The following is a 20,290-nucleotide window of genomic DNA, read 5'->3' as shown; positions in this document are numbered from 1 at the left end:
CTGTTCCACTCCAGTGCATTGCATTGACAGAGGGTGCCGTCCTTTGAATGAGACATGAAACCAAGATCTCTATCTATGACTAAACATCACACAAAGACATTCCAATCCCTCACTTGCGGCCCAGGTACTCATAAGGGCCAAACAACACACAAGGTTAACCTTCAAAATCAATATTGTTATACCATAGGGTTAATACTGACTTCTTCATTGAATGCTTGACAAGTGTGGGTTTCAATGCTGGCACCCACTTATCTACTTCAGCTGGTGTTTTATCAACTGAATTGGTGATATTTTCAAGAATTTTGTGACTAATTTTAGCAGATATTGTTGGCCTGGATGCTCTGGATATGTGCTGTACACACCAAGCTGCTGTGTTCGCCCACAAAATACATACAGTCATACCAATTTACATTATATCCTGTAAACCACATCACATCAGTCAGGGAATTAGTTATTTAAATAGTTTCAATAAGTATCTGACTGATGTGATGTGGTAAAGTAAAAAGTACGCGTCTCAGGTGATCATATCCGTACGATGAGATGAGGACACTTGCACTATGAGATGATTCTTGCAGTGGTTTGGTGGTGGTACGCTCTTCCTCAGCCCCTCAGTGTGTCAGTTTCCTGAGGCATCACTTCCATCAGGATCTGCAGCTTCTCAGTGAGGAAGTCTGAAAGAAATAAGCGCAGGTAAACTCCATAACCAACCTTGGAGCCCAAATGTGAGCGAGTGAGTTTGCAAATATTTTTAAAATATTATATCGTATCAAGACACCCGCTTAATAAATTTACTGCAAAACCAAAACAAAAAGGCAGGGATTGCACAGTAAGTCGATGTCACTGTCCTGTAGCGTAGTGGTTAGCACGCTAGTCTCACAAGCAAACAAGAGGACCCGGAAGAGGCGAAACCTAAGGCAAGTTTCCTTACTCCGCACACCTCTGTTTACATAGTGGTAAGTAGGAACCCGGTTGTTAGTCGATTTGGCAGAAAACTTTCTGGGGGTGATAATCCCTCCAAAAAAAAATGGAGTCGCTCAATCCACAGCTGTTTGTGGGACACTGCTGCGCACAATTGGCTACTTTGTGTTTCACCCACAAAATACACAGTTTTTTGACTTTGCAATATATTCTGTGCAGCGCTTTGAGACGTCTCAATGATGTGATAGGCGCTATATCAAAAGCAAGGATTATTATTATGAACAGCTGGTAGAGAACTGATTTATTTCAGAATAACCTTGCACTTGTTTGACCTGGCTCTTGCAGTGCTAAGGATTGTGAGCTATATTATGACATTACAAGCATGTCTATGTCAGTCATTCTTACATTTAGGAATATTAACGCACTTTATGATCACCAGCAGAAGGTAATGTGAAGACAGATGAATATGTAGGCTCTTGAATAATGCACTGCGCTATATTGTTCTGCCACACTTTTATGGATGACAGTAGCATAGATGAGTGACATGGAGTCCTGGGCAGATATTAAGAAACTTTTTTTCTTACCCTTCCCACATTCTGTGATTAGCATAGTGGGATCGTTTTCCTTGAGCAGGAAAAGCGGATCGGATTTTGACCATTCACTTTCCAGTCATGTGGTTGACTTTGAGCAGGAAAAGCAGATCAAACTGGCTTGTGCAAGGCATGGTGCCGCCAACAGCGAAGTGGTCCTCATTAGCAATGGATTAGAGCATTGCTTGACCGTCGCTGGGACCCAGCAGTTTGGGGTCTAATGGCAGTGCCTGATCCAACTGAGAATAAACATTTTCAAAATCACATTCCTCCTCTTCCCTGAATCATCAGCACATCCTGTCCTTTCGCACAATGCATGACACTGGCCTATGTACTCACAAAATGCTCTTCTGCAGCAGGCTGGTGTTTGGGATCTATGCACTGTCAGGTAATAGACAGGCACGCCAGATAGGGTTAAGGCACAGCCAACCCCTGTGTTAAAAGGGTCCGAGTAAAGGGACATGGTCACAATGAACAGGCACACGACAGTAAAGATGACAGGAAAGATGATCGGAACCTGCACAGATAAGGGAATACTTGATTAAATCATAAATCACATTAGATTGTGTCCCATTTACTGTGAGCAACACAATATTTGATGTAATCCAAGGTGTTCCATCAAAGTGCAGGAATAACATAATGACAATAGGATCCGGAGATTGACAGAGCAACATTGTATTTTTAATGTGATACGATTGGCATTATCAATGAATGAATCCTATTTACCTATCCATCAGTATGTCAAAGCCCAGAATTCTGCCTGTTATCCTGTAAGACCTTTAGTCTCTGCAGCATGGTGTCTTGCTGTCTCAATCCCACTTTACATTTTTTGCTTCCTCTGCCCTTCCCATTTCCAGTGTCTGGGGTCAGGAGAATTGCGTGCATGAATCTGACAGTCTGGATATCCACACAGTTATTGCCTGGGACATCCTCCGCAACATGAAAGGCGTTATACAAATGTAATTTTGTTGTTGTTTGGACCATTTTGTCCTAAAATATAGGAGGGAGCAGAATTGTGGAAAACTCTTCAATTTAGTCTTCATTTTGAAGCCAGTTTTCTGCAGTTCTTAAAAACAACTGACTTCCAAAATCAGAAATAGCAACAATTGTTAAATTTGAAGCCAGGATGGTTTACAGCCTATGACTACACAGAGGTTCAGGTTTAGGACTATTTCAGTGGATGAATATCGCACGTCTGACCATATAAGTCCTGCTATCTAAAGGATACCTTCCACAAAATCCGTGCCCGAAACCTCAGGACTGATTCAAACAGACAGCATAAGGTCAACTGGGTGCTGACTCTGTAACTAATGAGGAGAAAGGAAGGCATTCTATTACTCGGTTGCCTCTAACTTAAGCAGGTAGATGATATTATACTGTACCTTGAAAGGCCGAGGCAGATTGGGATGTTTGTAGCGGTGCCGGATGAGGCCGAAGGTTACAAGTCCCATAAAGAGCCAGTTGGGAAAGCTGTAGAAATTCAGCAAGTCATACAGATCTCCGATGAAGATCATCAGCATGATCAGTGGGTACTGAGGAACACAGAAATGGATTGCAGGCGTTGGAGGCAGTGTGGTATGTAATTCTTTTCAATTTGCTTTCTCTGACCTGAGAGCTCGGTTTGATTGTGTTATCAGTCTTTAGTGAAAATCAATCACGTAACTAGCACCATTTGAAATATCAAGAAGAAACTAGTGTTTGTGCGACAAGTATCTGTACAAATGCAGCGCATTTGCACAGTCAATTCATTTTACAGCATATTCTGTGAAGTGCTTTGAGAAGTCGAGAAGACGTGAAAAGCGCTATATCAAAATGCAAGGATTATTATTATTATAGAGGTAAGTAGGAATTCGATTGTTAGTCGATTGACGGATTGGGGATAATAATCCTTCAAAAAAAAGGGTCTCTCAATCCACGATTGTTTGTAGACTGCTGTGTGCAATTAGCTGCCACATTTTGCTCAGAATATACACAGTCAATCCACTTTCTAACATATTCTGTGAAGCGCTTTGAGACATCTCATCGTTGTAATAAGGCGCTATATCAAATGCAAGATTATTATTAATCTTGACGAAACCTGTGATCTACTCACCAGTAAAAGCACAGCTGGAAGAGGAACATGGTTTCGGACGTGGATCATGGAGAAGAGGACTGGCCACTGGTTTTCTCTGGAAGCCACAAACAACACCCTTTTGCAAGACATAAAATAGCAATTGTTACTCAGCGAATGCCAAATAAAAGATGACATGGCTTAGTCAGAGTCACTTTTAATTTGGATGATATAGAAATTTACAGCACAGAAGATGGTCATTCGGCCCATCGTGTCATTTTCTCAGTTTGTAAATTGGCTGCTGCGTTTCGCCCACAAAATATACAGTCAATTCATTTTCCAGTGTATTCTGCAAAGCACTTTGAGACGTCTCAATGGTGCGATAGGCCACTGTATTAACTTGTCAGAGAGCCACTAGTTCTAATCTTTCCTCTGATGGTGGTATGTTTCCCGCTCTCCTTTTACACTTTTCTGGCTTATGGGATTCACAAGAAATCATTTAGCGAATACTGTATCACAAGTTGAACCATTCTTAGTACAGTACTTGCAAACAGATGTCGCAGTCAGCATTTCTAACTCAGCTTGTGAAAATCACAAATTAGAGCCTGTGTAAGATTACACATGGCATGAAGAATGAGCGAAAATAAAATACAGCTAGCACCTTTCATGTCGAGAGGACGTCTTAAAGTTCAACAGACTGGGAAATGCTGAAAGTCAGGACGCAATGAGGTTGAGCAACTAGTGAAAGTGGTTTGTTTTGTGAGACTGGATGGAGCCTTTGGTAGGGCAGGTGTAAGGGTAGCATTTTAATGGCTATCTTTAATAGCTGCACAGTTTACCAGATCAAAGTAGTGGCACATTTCAGATGGCTTCTGCAGCCAGGGTTGCCCTACCTGTTGGGCCTTTGGCTAGTAGGGTTTAGGACATGTGCTCTCCTCTAAGCCACATGATCACAGATTGCTCAGCTATCAACAAAAGCTTGAAATATGTCTTCCTGGCTCCATTAGGAGTCCATTCAACCCAAGGGAGATATTATTTCTTTACTCCACCTGGTTTGTTACCAGGATATCTTTAGAAATGTATTAATTTGATCATCCTTAAAAATTTAGATGTTGAGTGGGCTCTTTGGGAATTGAGCCCAGACCCTTCTGATCCTAAGGCAAGGTATCTTGGTTGCTCCATCTCTTACTAACCAGCTCCCCTTCTGATGATAAAAACAACAACAACAACAAAATTACGTTTGTATAGCGCCTTTCATTTCGGGAGGACGTCCCAAGAGGCTGGACAGACAGAGTTTCAGACCCAAGCTGGGGGTCGGGATAGGGGCAGGTAGAAGGCAGGGGGTGAAGCAGGAAGATCGAAACTACGGTCAAAGAGGAGGATTTTGAGATGGGTTTTGAAGGAGGCAAGGGAGGGGGCAAGGCGGAGGGACTGTGGGATGGAGTTCCAGAGGGTGTGGGCAAAGTGTCAGAAAGCCCACCCGCCAATAGTGGGGCGAGTGAAGCGGGGGACGTGAAGCAGGCCGGTACCCACTGAGCGAAGGAAGCGAGCAGGATCGGAGGGGGTTAGGAGGTTGTAAACGTAAGGGGGAGCAAGACTATGGAGGGCTTTGAAGGTGAGCACTAGGATCATGAAATGTATCCTCTGTGTGACGACTGTATTACCTGGTACTAGCAAACATCCCACCGTTTAGCGTCCCAACACATGCCAGGGCCACGAGGATTGAAATCACTGAGGAGAACTCCTTTAGGACGTGAGATCCAAAAGTCTCATAACAAAAAGAAACACGAGGTTACGACAGTACTGAGAAACAAAGAGGTTCTTTCCAAAGGAACTCAACAGCTGTACCCACAGGCAGGATGGTCGGGAGTGGATGGCATGGTTACAGCTAGATAACCCCATGCTGAGTAAACAGCTGCGTTTAAGAATATTAGGTCGGGTACAAGAAAAATCTGCCTGGATTTATGCGATTAGTGCTGTTAGTCAGACATTTCAAACACCATCTTGCCCTCATCCATCCTCCCTCCCTAAACAGGCATCTATTCAGCTCCCTTATGATTGATTGAACAAGCTGCTAAGTGTGAAAAAAATTCCACTTGAAGCTTTGGTGTAGCTTAGGGTGGTCCAACAGGCAGCATGTGATCCGACGAGTGATTTTATCCGGCCCGAGACCATTCCAACGGTCCGCTCCCTCCCTCCCTGGTGAACGTCCTCCCAGGGCAGCAGCAGGAGCCGGCGGATGGGAGGATGCAGTGCGCAGAGTGGAAATAATACCAGCCACTACTGCAGTGTGCACTGGAGCTGAGCAGAAAGCAAGCGTGTCTCCTTATCCACTGCGTCCATAGAAACTGCACCGGCTCCAGAGGACAGAGAGACAAGGAGAGGGGGACAGAGAGGGATGGAAGGGGGATGAGACAGAGAGGGGGAGAGGGAGGGGGGCAGAGAGGGGGAGAGGAAGATTGCGAGTGGGGGACAGGGAAGAGGGATTGAAAGAGGGCAGATGGGGAGAGAGTGGGGAGATGGGGTGATGGAGAGGTGGGATGGGGAGGGAGAGGAGGGATGGAGAGGGGGTAATGGGGGAGGCTGAATGGGAGAGAGGGGTGATTGGGGGATTAAGAGGGGGAGCGAGTGATTGAATGAGATCAGAGAGAGACTGTGACAGAGGGGGAAGAGAAAGAATGATGGAGAGATAGAGTGATTGAAAGGGAGAGAACAGAGAGAGAGAGATTGAGAGTGTGAGATGGGAGAGACAGAGAGTTGGGTGAGAGAGAGTGATTGAGAGAGCAGAGAGAGGGGGAGATTAAGAGAGGGTGATTGACAGAAAGGGAGAGAAAGTGATTAATAGAGAGTGAGAGGGGGAGAGAAAGAAACAGAGAGAGTGAGGGAGAGAGCAGAGCGAGAGAGTGATTGAGAGTGTGTGAGACGGGAGACAGTGTGAGAAAGAGAATGTGTGAGAGAGGGGAGAGACAGTGTGTGTGAGAGAGGTCGTAAGAGAGAAGGGAGAATGATTGAGAGAGAGAAAACACGAGGGAGAGGAGGGGGAGAGAGAGAAATAAAAAGGGTGAGAGAACAGCGACAAAGAGAAGTGAGGGCAGCGTTTCGTGATTCACTGTCGGGACAGATGATCGAAGTCTCCCTCGGCCACCACAGGGCGGGGACTGAGTACAGACACCGAGTGACATGCCACGCAGTTTCCTCACAGAAAACTCCCTCTTTCCCCAGTGAGAAAGTCCTCTACATCCTTCATTCCCCCTCCCCCGGTGCCCTCATACCTCTGCGACATCCTGACCTGGCTGTTCCCTTTGCCCAGCAAACACCAGCTTGTTTCATGCCCCCCATTCCATCTGCTCCACCATCACCATTTCGCCCCCACTCTCTGGTGTTCCATTCCTTGAGTCCCTCTGACTCGCTCCCTACTTTCTTTCAAAGCACATCAAGACATAACTCTTTGACCACTCTTTCGGTCATCTTTTCCCCTTCCCATCTCACCTGTCTCGGCTACCACCCCCAGCTCAGATTCCAGACTGGCAGTGTCGAGAGCTCTGAGATGTCCTTCCAACATGAAAAGGGCGCTATGTAAATGTGGCTATGTTTCTGTAAGGGAAATAATGCTTGTACGGCCCTTTCTCAAATAGGGAATTCGACCCACGGCAGCCAAAAGTTTGGACCACCCTGTGTAGCTTAATATTCATCATTGTGTATAACCCCTTCTGGTACTTTGTATCTAACCTGGGAGGACATGGTACTGGCACAAGCTGCAAAGAAGAAAATTGTTAATTTGCACAATAATGACTTTTATGTGTTCAAAATCCACACTGTAAATTATGTAGGGATAGATAGAATCTTAGTGACAGTGTTCAATCTTAGTTACTTACCATAGCAACTGCCGGAGATGCCAACACCTCGTCAGCTGTCAATACTGTGTAATAAGCCATGTTGGTGAACAGGTAGAGCACAGTAACAAGTGTCAGAGAAAAAATTGCTGCCAGAGGAATATTCCTATGGTAAAGAGGAAAATATTTGAATTTAAACATAACTTGAATTGTTCTCGTTTCCCATAAACTCTGCTTAAAACCCATTGAAATAAATGAACGACTGGGCAGAGGATTGGGAGGGGGGTAAAAATAAATCTCACCTGCCCCAGTGGGGGGGAAAAGGCTGAGTCGTAGTGAGGAGCCTCTAAGGAGGGCAAAGGGGAATGCACTGTGTAAAGGCAGTACAAGCTGCTTTCACACAGGTCTTAGCAGCTGGGGCCACAGGGAGCTTGGGAGCAGGTCCTGTCACCCTTTGCCAGTGTGTTCTGAACACTTCAGGAAGGGAAGAAGGAATGAAACTGAGGAGACATCATGTTAAATCAGGATCCTAAGATATCTACAGTTCAACTGTACTGTTAAGGGCTGTCAATAGACTGGTTTATTTTGCCCTCATTTGGGAGTTGGGGAATTTGATCATTGTTGGTTTCATATGAAGAAAACAGTCTGTGCAAATATGACCTGAATAGTGAGCTGCCCTGATAACTGGGATGTTCAGTTAAGTGAGTTATCATGTACCCAGCCTGTACAGAGCAAGGAGAAAAGGAAAAAAAAGGCACATATTTTATCAGCGAGTCAGTAATTAGAAGGCATCAATTTAACATGGAATTGTTGGAATATCTAAAAAGTATCATGCAGACAAGATTGGCTGAATGACTTTCTTCTGTGCTGCGAATTTCTATCATTCTACAGTTGTGCCATGTGAAAAATCAGTGTGATCAAGGTTGACAATTACCAACATACAAAACCTGGAACCATGTAGGAAGGACAGCCACACTTGATAATCTTATCACATGGGAATCATATCAAATGTGCTTACTGGTCTACTTCTGCAAAGAGAAAGGCAGTGCCCCTGCAACACTGATAACTAGTCCGGAGTTTTTCTTTATGATGGTGCTCTGTTGCTCCTGTTTACAATTTCTCCCATTGCTCACTATTGCTTAACAGATCTCATTGGAAAACGTCTAAATGATTAAAGTTCCTGTTTATCGGTAAACTGAGACAGAACTGGAAAACACACCTTTCTGGATTAACCACCTCTTCTGTGACAAAGGTGATATAAAACCTAAAAAAAGTGATAGAATTATCAACAAATATTTAAATACAGGCAGCACCTCATGAACAATGTATTAGCAACACATTCACACACACTATTCATAGTCCCTTGTCCTCTTCACATACTTGTTCACTCTGCTCATTTCAAACTTTCATCTCTCCACATCAATCCATAGTCTCTTAACGTGAAACAAAAGCAGAAGTCGACCCAACGAAGTGTCTGGATCCAAAACGTTGACTCACTTTCCTTTCTCCATAGATGCTGCCTGACCTGCTGAGTGTTCTCAGCAACTTCTGTTTTGTTTCAGATTTCCAGCATCTGTAGTATTTTGTGTGTTGTTCTCTTAATGTGTCTTGATTCATTCTCTCTGCCTCACTCTCCACATATATCTGTTCTGTCTTCATATACAGTATCTGCTCTGCGATCTTTATATGCCCACCCTCACCCTCTTGACATATCTTCTCATTCTCTTCACATACTGCTCTCTTTATGCCTCAACTCATTTTCTTGAAATAGCTACCTTTGCTCTCTTCACCATTCACCCTTGGTCTTCTCACTTCCTCTACCAGCCCATCTCAGGCCCAAAACTAAAGAAGCGATGACCACCATATTTCTCTCTGTCTCTTTATCAACCCCCACCACCCCCCCCCCCCCCACCCCCCGCACCCCCGCCATGCACCAGCACACACATACACACTCATTGAACTTCTTACATACCAGCCACTGTAAGCATACATGCCAGAGTAGAAAGCTAGTGGGATCCTGTCCAATGTAATAGAACTGCTATCAAAAGCATTCTGGAAGTTGTCAGAGTGACCTTTGTAAAAACAAGTAGCTGAGTTCAGTTTAATGCAGGCTTCACAAAGTTTCTAACTAAGATCAATAAACGATTCAACAAAAAACTTGCCTATAGAAGCACAATGAGAAATAAAATCCATTAAATGTAATTGTAAATAAAATCTGATGAAGCATGTTTCAAGTTAAGAGTATTGAACCAGGGGAAATCTGAATTATGTAAATTGAGATTCAGTTTACACAACTAGAAAGTTAACTTAGAAAGTTAATGAGTACATGTAGAATGCCACAGTGATGACCACTATTAATAGATTTAATTGTTTAGGTACTTTCTGTCCTTGTAAATTCATACAAGACTCCAGTGTGGGTGGGTTATGCAAGACCATGTTATGTGTAAAATATACAATAACAGTTCTTAAAGCAATTCGCAATTAACATAGATTAAGAATAAAAAAAGAATATTTTATAATATAATATTTTTTTTAATATAATATAGAATAAGGTAAATTAGAAAGTGGGTCAAAGGCACATTAGATATAAACATTTTCAGAGATAAGGAGAAGTGAAGGTTATATGAAGACTTCTTTATAGTCTTCCTGAATGCTTAGTGGATAAAGGTATTGCACTGGGCCAGAGAGGCCAGAAAGCCCTGGGTTGGACCTTGTTTTTGCTGAGCTTGCTGATCTCCACTGCAGCATGAATTTAGATATTTTAGTTGGCCTTTGCATACATTGGACGAGGTCCCAGAAGGTTGCTGGAGTTCATGGAACCATACTCCATTAAAGTGTCAAAAACTTCAGGAGAGAAATCAAAAATGTAAAAGTGCACATTATATGCCAGGGTGCAAAAGTAGCAAAAATAATTAGGTAATTTATTTGTGTATCTTATGTCTCTATCACAGGCTGAATGAAGTGCGTTTCATGCATATGGAACATTTCAAGGTTGAGATGATATTGATAAATCACTTGAACATGAACCATGATTTTGTATGTCATCTGAACTGCTTTATTTGTTGTGTTTATTGTCTTGTAAAACACATCAGTCCACATTCCTTTGCAATATAATGGTGAAAATGAAACGCCTAATCTCCATGATTATGTTGATAGACCATAAATCAGATAGCATTATATGCTGACCTGAGAACTATATGAAAATATCTATTAGATGAGAAAGATTTTATCAATGACAATGAAAGGTTTTATTACTTCAAAAAATGGTCATCTTTTCGTTACATCATTAGAAAGGGATAAGATTGCTTTCAGTGATCAGCATCTGATAAACCCCAGTGTGTTTATTGATAGCTCTACTTCACAGGAAAGGGGAAATTGCTGCAATAATGCTAGTAATGTACAAACAAAAGAGGTTAAAAGATGATCTGACTGAAGTGTTTAGAATAATGTGCGAAAATGATAAACCTCTCTGGTAGAGGGATCCAAGACAAGGGAAGATAATTGTTGTAAAAATGAGTGCTTAACCAGTTAGAACTAAGGTGGTCATCACATTTAGCACATGAAATATTGCAAATTTTAATGCATGCTGCCTGAATTTCAACGAATTTCTGAATGTTTCCTGTGGTAAGACGGTTAATTCTCTTGTGCAGCCTACTATTTTGCTGGTGAGAAAAGTACCTGGGACATTCAGCTCAAGCCAAACATGTGCAATATCTTACTTGTCACACTGTGAAGACTTTGTCTTTTCAGCCCATGTAAAACATTAAGGAGTTATATTTGAAGCAGTGGTTCAACTCTATTTGAATCAGATTCCATTTGTTACTCTTCAACCCCCATTTGACCCAAAGTGCTGTTTGCATCCTTAGCTCAGGGTTAATAGAGAAAGCCAAAAGCTCAGCTTGGTTGCATATGCAAGGCTTGGGCAGATTTTATCTCAGCACCAGTTTCATCTCTGTGTGATCCAACATAATATAGCTGTTTGTATACCAACTTTCCCAATGCTTTGAGTCTGTCTCTGTGAGCATGCTGATGGTAAAATCATACCTTGGGCCAAAGCTATCATTCCTGGAATGATGATCAGTCCAATCGTTACCAGCTTAGCGTACATGAGGATGGTCTGAGTCCGGAAAGTCCAACTCACGCTCCAGCAGTTTAAGAACACTACCAGAGCTGGAAAGAAAGACAAATGCAAAGACTTTCTCAAGACCGTGTAACAGAAAGAACAGAACCAGACCAACTATTACAACATGTGTGAGCTCTAAATATCCAATTTAAAGATCATACGGTCTTGGATCGAAATTACTTTTAATAGTTAAATTCTCTGTCAGCAGCATTTTTTGAAGCTCATGTAGATATTTGGTTGTATTATTAATTGCAGGATTCAGACATCTCTTCTTTTCTTCATAACAGAGCTGAGCTCCCAAACTCAAAAGGCAGTGCAGAAAGCAAAAAGGTTAATCCCCTGTATTGGAGACAATGATCAATCAGATAAGCTGCAGATCTTCAACCTTGAGGAGAGATATCTCAGAGGTAATCTTACAGAGATATCTATCTGTACTAATAAAGACTATCTGTCTGTCTGTCTCTCTGTGTATCCCACATTCACGCAATAACCGATTGACATAGAGATATGATTTATACCTCATCGACAGTGTTATAGGCATATTTTTTATGTGATGGGAGTAGGGGGGCATCGCCTATCATTGATGAGCTGTATTAAAATATGCTTTAATTAAACCTCATAATATGAGGTATGCATCGTAATCTGCAACTACGGAGCGACAGAGGAAGGTACACACCATTCAGAGAGATACATCTATATTCTGCAACAAATGTATGGCATTTGTTTCTGGTTGTCATGGGAGGTATGACATGGGGGACAGACAGAGAGAGAGAGACTGAGATAGTGAGAGCGGCTGAAATTGAGAGTCTGTGGGAGAGAATATACTATAAACTGTAGTGACTGTGTGATTTGTGGGAGAGACGGAGAAAGATAGAGAGAGACAGACTGAGAGAGAGAGAGAGAGAGAGAGAGAGACTGAGAGAGAAAGAGACTGGGAAAGAGAGTTTGAGAGAGAGAGGCCGAGAGAGAGGCAGAGCAGGAGAGAGACTGAGAAAGAGAGACTGAGAGAGAGTGAGAGAGACACTGAGTCACTGAGAGAGATAGACTAAGAGAGACTGAAAGGGACGGAGATAGAGACTGAGAGAGAGACATAGAGAGAGACAGAGAGCCTGAGAGAAAGACAGAGAGAGACTGGGAGAACGTATATTAAAGGAGTGCTCCCAACAGGAGTCCTCCCAGCTGAGTATAGATAAAGACAAAATGACTGTCTGTGTATCTTCCATCTGAATGGAAAAGAGGTTACAACTTGTCCTGAGAGAACTGGTCTGCAGAGACCCCCCCTTTCTCCCTTAGAAACTAGCAGCCGTTCCTACAGGCAGAATTCTTATCGGTTGTAATCTTCTGCCTATTTGCGTTGCTGAGCATATGCTCATGGGGGTTAACAATTAACCCAAGCTTCCCAACTCAAAGTTTGTTCCTTTGACTGTAAGACCAGTTTCTGTAGCAAACTGTGACATAACTGTGGTACTTACAAACTCCAACAGCAGTCACAAGTTTTATTGCCAAGACTGGAGCTTCACAAGGGGCAAAGAAGGGCTCGATGATGTATCGTCCAAATGCCAAGGAAATAACTGCACTGTTTGCTGGCCTGTTCAAAACAAGAAAATCACAATGAGATACCAATAGATTTATTAAGAAACAGCCACTAACTAAATAGATTAAGTATCTGTATGTATTGAGTGATGAAAAGGTAGAAATAGAAGCTCTGAGAATAAATATTATCTTGTGATATATTTTGCTGACAGTTTGTGTGTGTTCATCTGTGTCTTGTGATCTTGCAGTGTATGTACACGTGTGAGTGTATCTTGAGTTGGACGAGGGTATCATCTCGTGTGGTGCTACTTAGCTAATAGGATCATCTTTGATTAACATTCCATCTGAATGGAAAAGAGGTTACAACTTGTTCTGAGGGAACTGGTCTGCAGAGACCCCCCCCCCCTTTCCCTCTTAGAAACTAGCAGCAGTTCCTACAGGCAGAATTCCTATCGGTTGCAATCTTCTGCCTATTTGCATTGCTGAGCATATGCTCATGGGGGTTAACAATTAACCCAAACCTCCCAACTCAAAAGTTTGTTCCTTTGATTGTAAGATCAGTTCCTGTAGCAAACTGTGACATAACTGTGGTACTTACAAAGTCCAACTGCAGTCACGAGTTTTATTGCCAAGACTGGAGCTTCACAAGGGGCAAAGAAGGACTCAAAGATGTATCGTCGAAATGCCAATACCTTGTCCTCCTCAACCTCCTAGCCTCCTACCAACCCGCCCATTCCATCCACTCAGCCATCTCTGGCCTGTTCCACGTTCCCTGACCCACCTGCCCCATCATTGGCGGGAGAGCCTTCAGCCACTCTGCCCCCAACCTCTGGAATTCCAACCCCCAGTCACTCCGCCTCGCCCCCTCCTTAACCACCTCCAAGTCCCGCCTCAAGACCCTCCTCTTCAACCATGCCATCAGCCACCCCCTTTCCCTCCCCTCTCTTAACCCCCCAACCCCAGCTCAGGTCTGAAATGCTGTACTCTGTCCAGCGCCTTGGGACGTCCTCCCAAAGTGAAAGGCGCTATACAAATGTAATCTTGTTGTTGTTGTAGGAAGAAGTAATAGTGTGGGTGTCTAAAGTCAGCAATTTTAAAGATTTTTTAATTAAGAAAATCCAAAGTACATCAAACAGACTGTCAGAAACTGCTTTTAGAGTGGATGTCCCTAAGGACTAATTCCAATTGCATAAGGATTCCCTACTGAGATTCCTGTTTGGAATTGCTACATATTTCACCCCACTGTAATGAAAGCATCACCTTGCCACAGCATAAGCTACAACTATCATCTGTAAAACAATGGGTGTAATCAGTGAATAGCTGACCCATATAAACTGGGAGGTTTAATCCACATTCTATGCTGAGTTTGCTGATATTAGGACATAGGCCTCAGCTTTTCACTTTAGTTCAGGGAAAGATGAGACTTACAAGTCCTGATCAATATCCAGTGATCTGTGATGGAAGTGTAGATGTGAGGTCTGTTTGGAGCTTAGCTGATGTGTCAAAGATACATGAATTTATTTAAACTTATCAGAGAAGAATAATTGTAAAATGTACCACACTGCAAAAAAAAATTAAGGTTTGAACAAACTCCAGGACAAATGGACAGACCTATATTTCCATTACGAGTTTAAACAATAAAGTTTGTGGAACTGTGTGCTATTACACTTTAGTTGATGATTTTCAATTTTCATTGGGATTGAAGAAGTAAACATAGAACAATACTTTAGTAAGCATCAAGACAGTAGAACAAGAGAACATAGGTTTAGAATTGCAAAGGGCAATTTTAGGACAGATACCAAGAAGTTTTACTTATAATAATAATAAAAATAATCGTTGTATTTCATATAGCGCCTTATCATGTCATCGGAACATCTTAACCACTTCACAGAATATACTGTAAAGTGAATTGACTGTATATTTTGTGGGCAAAACACGGTAGCCAATTGCACAGAGCAGTGTTCGCAAATAGCTATGGATGAGTGACCAAATTCTTCTTATTATTATTTTTTTAAAAGGCATTGCTAGCCCAGGAAAGCAATCTAACAATCGACTAACAATTGGGGAGTAAGGAAACTTGCCTAAGGTTTCTTTATCAAAGGCTGGAATAGGTTGCCAGGAAGGGACGTTGAGATGAGGACACTGGACTTGTTTAAACAACAGCTTAGTGGTGCGATGGGAGGACGGTAGGCTAAATGTTCTGGAAGGATTGGATCAGATTGACCGAAGGGCCTTCTTCATCTCAATTCTTCATCTCATCTCTTTAGTCTTGTGAACTGGGTGGGCAGCAACTGTGTACTAACCTTACTGATGTGTTGTGTAGAGCAGACGAATGGAAAGGCTCCATATTCTTGAGTTATATTAGCAGAATATGTGAGATACAACGTATATGTTACCTGATAATAATGATCTCAGACCATAACTCTAGAAAGGCTGGTAAGGGACCAAGTGTCTCCAGAAGGTAGGTGTAATGACCACCGGATTTCTTAATGCTTGTTCCAAGTTCTGCATAAGATAGAGTTCCTGGAGGCCCAAAAATGTACAGTTAAAAATTATTTAATGGTCATAATGTCAATTGAATGAAGTGAAATATTTTGTAACATTTTGTAGAGTTTTTCTGTTTATTTTATTCGCCGGTAACTCGCTCCAAATTCTATAGCCATTCCCTCAATCTGTGTGTGATCTTCTGCAGCCTCACTCTCTTGTTCACCCCTTCCGCTTTGGTGAACTTGGGAAATTCTTGGTTCCTCACCCTGTCTGCCACCACCATCAGCACTGATGTGGCGGTAGTGACGTCATGACCAGGGAACCTACATACTCGTTTGAATGGAGACTGTTGGGACGCTACCCTTGTGTTTGCATGGTACTGTTGCGGTCATTTACACCCCACAGGTAGCAGGAACTGTTAAAGGATGTTGTTGTCTGAAGGAGGACTAATTTACATGAAAATGTATTGTCTATATGAATGTGTATTGTGTGAGTGTGAGAGTACACTCACAAGGGGATAAAACACTACATGTTTGAACAGGCAGGGAAGTTGTACTTTGGAGGGACTTGTAACAAACAAGAGGATCAGCTTGCTCCTCTGCTCAAACCATAAATGCCAGCATTTTATGTATTACGATTCCAACTTAATTTAAGGCTTTCGGATGTCTTCAAAATATATGTTTGTGTCCATTAAATATTTTAAAGTTATTTTGAGAAATGAGTATTTTAAATTTGTTAATATAAATAGGATACTGATTTTGTCCTCCCGACCCGAGAAGCCCCCAACTCTAATCACTGAAGCATTTAGTATAAAATACCAAGCTCCATGACACTGAACCTTCAGCCACTGGAACCTCTCCCATAGAAGTCTCTCAACTCCTCAGTCCCACTCATCTCTTTAACAGCTGCCTAAAAACCTACCTCTTCAACTGTGCCTGTAGTCACCTTTCTTTTCCCATCCTTCATCCCTTGCGCTTCATCCCAGTGTCTGCCATTATCTCTATAAAGCACTTTGAGACTTGAAAAGCAAGTTGAAAAGAGCCATTTCAATGCAAGTTGTGAAATTGTCCTTTGTGTAAGAAGTGTCTCACCAAAGTTCCCTATGGGGCATCACAATCAAACCATATCCCCCTGATCTTATCAGCTGACTACACATGCACACTTTCCAGCAGGTATCTTTGAAAAGCAGTGACACTAGCTGTCTTTTTCCTCCCTAACTCAGGTGTGTTAAGGCCTATTGCAACAGTTCAACTGAACAAAATAAGCTAACTCAGCAGAGGGCTCCATTTGAATCTGTAACCTCCCTACTTTTTGCAATCCAAACTAAAAGAGAACACTGCTTTAAAAAAAGCATTGCATTTGTCTATAGTCATTACACTTGGCAGTGATTAGCTATGAAGTACAGTGAGCTGTTTGAATATAATAAAGTGCAATAACAAGCAAGTTCTTTTCTAAACGTCTTTCACCAATTAAGGTAAGCCAGAATTCAACCATAACTAGAGAACTCTCTCTCTCTCTGTGCAAACTATCCATTGTTGAGTTTCATGGATTGCTAATTTTACATATCAAATATAATGTGTTGGCATATGGAAATGGAAATATTTAAATGTGTTACTTTCAATGGAAATCTATTCAAATATGTTAGACACCTTTTTCAAAAATGCATGTTGTAAAATGTACAAGAAATTCAATTCTTAGTATATTTTGAATGTCATAATTACTGTTCTAACCGGCTCCTCTGCCCTCCCCGACATGCCTCGCAGATACTTTCCTCCGATTCTCACTGCAAGAAAATGTTGGACTTCCTCAAGTCCAAAATCAAGGGAATCCGCTCAGCTGCCACTGCCCTCCCGAACTTCCAACCGCTCCCTACCCCACCCCACACAATTACCCATCTGACAATTACCCATCCCTCCTTCCACGCCTTTGAACCTGTCACCCCCACTTCTGTCTTCAACACGGTAACTTCCATTAAGTCCACCATCTGCTCCCTCGACCCCATCCCCACCCATCTCCTTAAATCCCAGCTCCACCTCCTTGCCCCACTACTCGCTGACATCATTAACCTCTCCATGTCATCTGGCACTGTTCCTTCCCCCCTCAAAACAGCCACTATCACCACCACCTTGAAAAAAACCTTCCCTCGACCCATCACATATATCTAGCTACCGACCCATCTCAAATCTCCCTTTCCTATCCAAGCTCCTTGAGAGAGCCATTGCCTCCCAGCTTCACTCTTTCCTCTCCTCTCACTCCCTCCATGAGCCCCTCCAATCAGGTTTCTGCGCTGCCCACAGCACGGAAACTGCTCTGGTCAAGATCACAAACGACATCCTGACCATGTGCAACCAGGGCTCCCTCTGCCTCCTCATCCTCCTCGACCTCTCCGCCGCCTTTGACACCGTGGACCACTCAATCCTCCTCCACCGCCTCTCCTCCCTCCTCAACCTTCAAGGTTCTGTCCTTGACTGGTTCAGATCCTACCTTTCACACCGCCTTCACTTCGTCCCGGCAAACGGCTTCTCCTCCAGCCCCCGCACTGTCTCATGCAGTGTTTCTCAGGGCTCTGTCCTCGGTCCCCTCCTCTTCACCCTCTACATGCTCCCCCTTGGTGACGTCATCCGCAGACATGGGGTAAATTTCCACGTGTATGCGAATGACACCCAACTCTACCTCTCTGCCTCCACCCTGAACTCCAGGACTACTGGTGTCCTGACCGACTGCCTGTCCAACATCAACTCCTGGACGAGGGCCATTTTTTTTTGCATTCAAGCATTTGCATTCAAGCAGAATGCAAAACCCAACATTTCCCTGCACTGGATGCAATCTTTTGATGCCACGTCCACCGGTATGCAATTACTGGCACAAAGAGTGTGTTTCTAAAGCCATCTCTGCCTTGTCAATTTTACTGGGAACCTTCGTAACATGAAAGGTTGCAAATTCTCTCCCTAAAAACACATTCGGTCACAGTGGGCATTAGTTAACACAATCAGGGACACAAAGTTGTACTGGTCACTAACACAAAGTTGCAATAAATATCAACAAAGTTACAACAAGCCTCTGAGAAACAACAGAGTAACAGAAACGTTTATAACTGCTTATTAAGCGGCTACCTCAGCACCTTGGGACGTCCTCCCGACGTGAAAGGCGTTTTACAAATTTAATTTTGTTGTTGTTCCCTTACATATTGAATTGAGCCAGCATCAAACCATTGCCTCACTCCCCCCCTCTCCAGCTCACACACAGATAATCTGCATCCTTGCTACTTACATCGCGATTGAAATAGAATAGAATATTCTAATTGAATAGAAACATAGCTCTCATTAATAATAATAACCCTTGCATTTGATATTATTTTCACGTCTTCTAGCCATCTCAAAGCGCTTCACAGAATATACTGTAAAGTGAATTGACTGTATATTTGTGGGCATGGTTTGCGTGAGCAAATCATTATTATCATTATTATTTTTGAAGGGATTATTATCCCCAGAAAAGCGATCTGCCATATCGGGTTCCTACTTACCGCTAGGTAAACAGAGGCACGTGGAGTAAGGAAACTTGCCTTAGTTTTCACCCCACCCGGGAATTGAACAAGGGTTCCTCTTACTTGCGAGGCAAGGGATCTAACCACTACGTTCCAGGACTCCACGATAACATTAATTTTGATCAAAAATATCAATTGAGATAAATGATGCACTCACCACACATGGAAAGTATTCCACTGGCCACCCAGATGATGAGCGATGTCCCAATATTCCCAGAATTTATTAGAACACCTTTTGGAGAGATGAATAGCCCACCGCCTATTATTGTTCCAATTTGCAGTGAAATGGCTCGGACCAAAGTAATTTTCTTCCTCAGATACACCTCCTGCTCTTCAGACTTGTCTTTCCTTTTTGCTCTTTCTGAACCACCTACCATGATGTTCCTTAAATAAAAAAAGGGGGAAGGGGGGGGTGTTAAAAACCAAAATAAGACAGTGAAATGATTTCAAAGTTTTGTATCATTTCTACAGTCCAGCGCCTTGGTACGTGAAAGGCTCTATACAAATGTAATCTTGTTGTTGTTGTACAGTAAGTGATCTGCTTCCAACCCCGAATCAGGTTCACAATTACTCAATTAAAGAACACACAGAAATTAGTCCCATGTGCCAATAGATGTGCATCATTGCTATCCCATTAGATACAGACAACAGCAACAAATTACATTTGTATGAAATCACACCAGTCTTTGCCAGGCTCCACTGGCTTCCAATTACCGATTGGATCGATTTCAAGCTCCTCTCACTCGTTGTAAAATACTCTCACACCTCCCTACCTATCCAATTTGCTTATTCCCCCACTCAACCACCCGTTGCCTCTGCCCGGCTGGTTCCGGCCTCCTGCATGTCCCCTCGTGCTATCTGCTCCACTATTTGGCCACTATGCCCTGAAAATCTGGAACTCTCTCCTCAATCCCTCCATTTTTCTCCCTCCCTACTTTCAAAACCTGCTGAAAGATCTTCCTTTTTGATTGTGCTTATGGTGACCTCCTCCAGCCCTCTCCCCCTGGCTTGATGTCAGACTCCATCACTGTCAAGCGCTCCAGGAGGCTACTCTGTTGACAGAAAGGGCTCGATCAGGGGTGGATTGGCTGTATGAGAAATCAGGAAATTCCCAAGTACCCCGTGAATGGTTCACGAGCTCCCCCATATTTGGCTCCCAATACTTACCCCCTGAGCAGTCTTGGTCAGAAGTTCCACTTATGCATGGATGTT

At 42.8% G+C, this 20,290-nt stretch overlaps 1 protein-coding gene across 1 annotated transcript; it reads right to left on the bottom strand.

The window, feature by feature from the left end:
* Window positions 1-446: 446 nt before the first annotated feature.
* Window positions 447-19,410, bottom strand: LOC103181811 (cystine/glutamate transporter; the record flags this gene model as incomplete). Its single annotated transcript, XM_007898520.2, has 12 exons — window positions 447-671; window positions 1,848-2,025; window positions 2,891-3,040; window positions 3,601-3,697; window positions 5,223-5,326; window positions 7,434-7,557; window positions 8,611-8,655; window positions 9,364-9,463; window positions 11,436-11,561; window positions 12,987-13,102; window positions 15,444-15,570; window positions 19,236-19,410. Coding segments are annotated over 12 exons (1,413 nt in total), but the record flags the coding sequence as incomplete, so codon positions are not given.
* Window positions 19,411-20,290: the final 880 nt, after the last annotated feature.

The sequence above is a fragment of the Callorhinchus milii genome, unplaced genomic scaffold (assembly GCF_018977255.1).
Source record: "Callorhinchus milii isolate IMCB2004 unplaced genomic scaffold, IMCB_Cmil_1.0 Scaffold5, whole genome shotgun sequence".
Taxonomy (NCBI): Eukaryota; Metazoa; Chordata; class Chondrichthyes; order Chimaeriformes; family Callorhinchidae; genus Callorhinchus; species Callorhinchus milii.
Note: the sequence above shows the minus strand (reverse complement) of the source record. Positions and strands in the feature narration are given on the sequence as shown.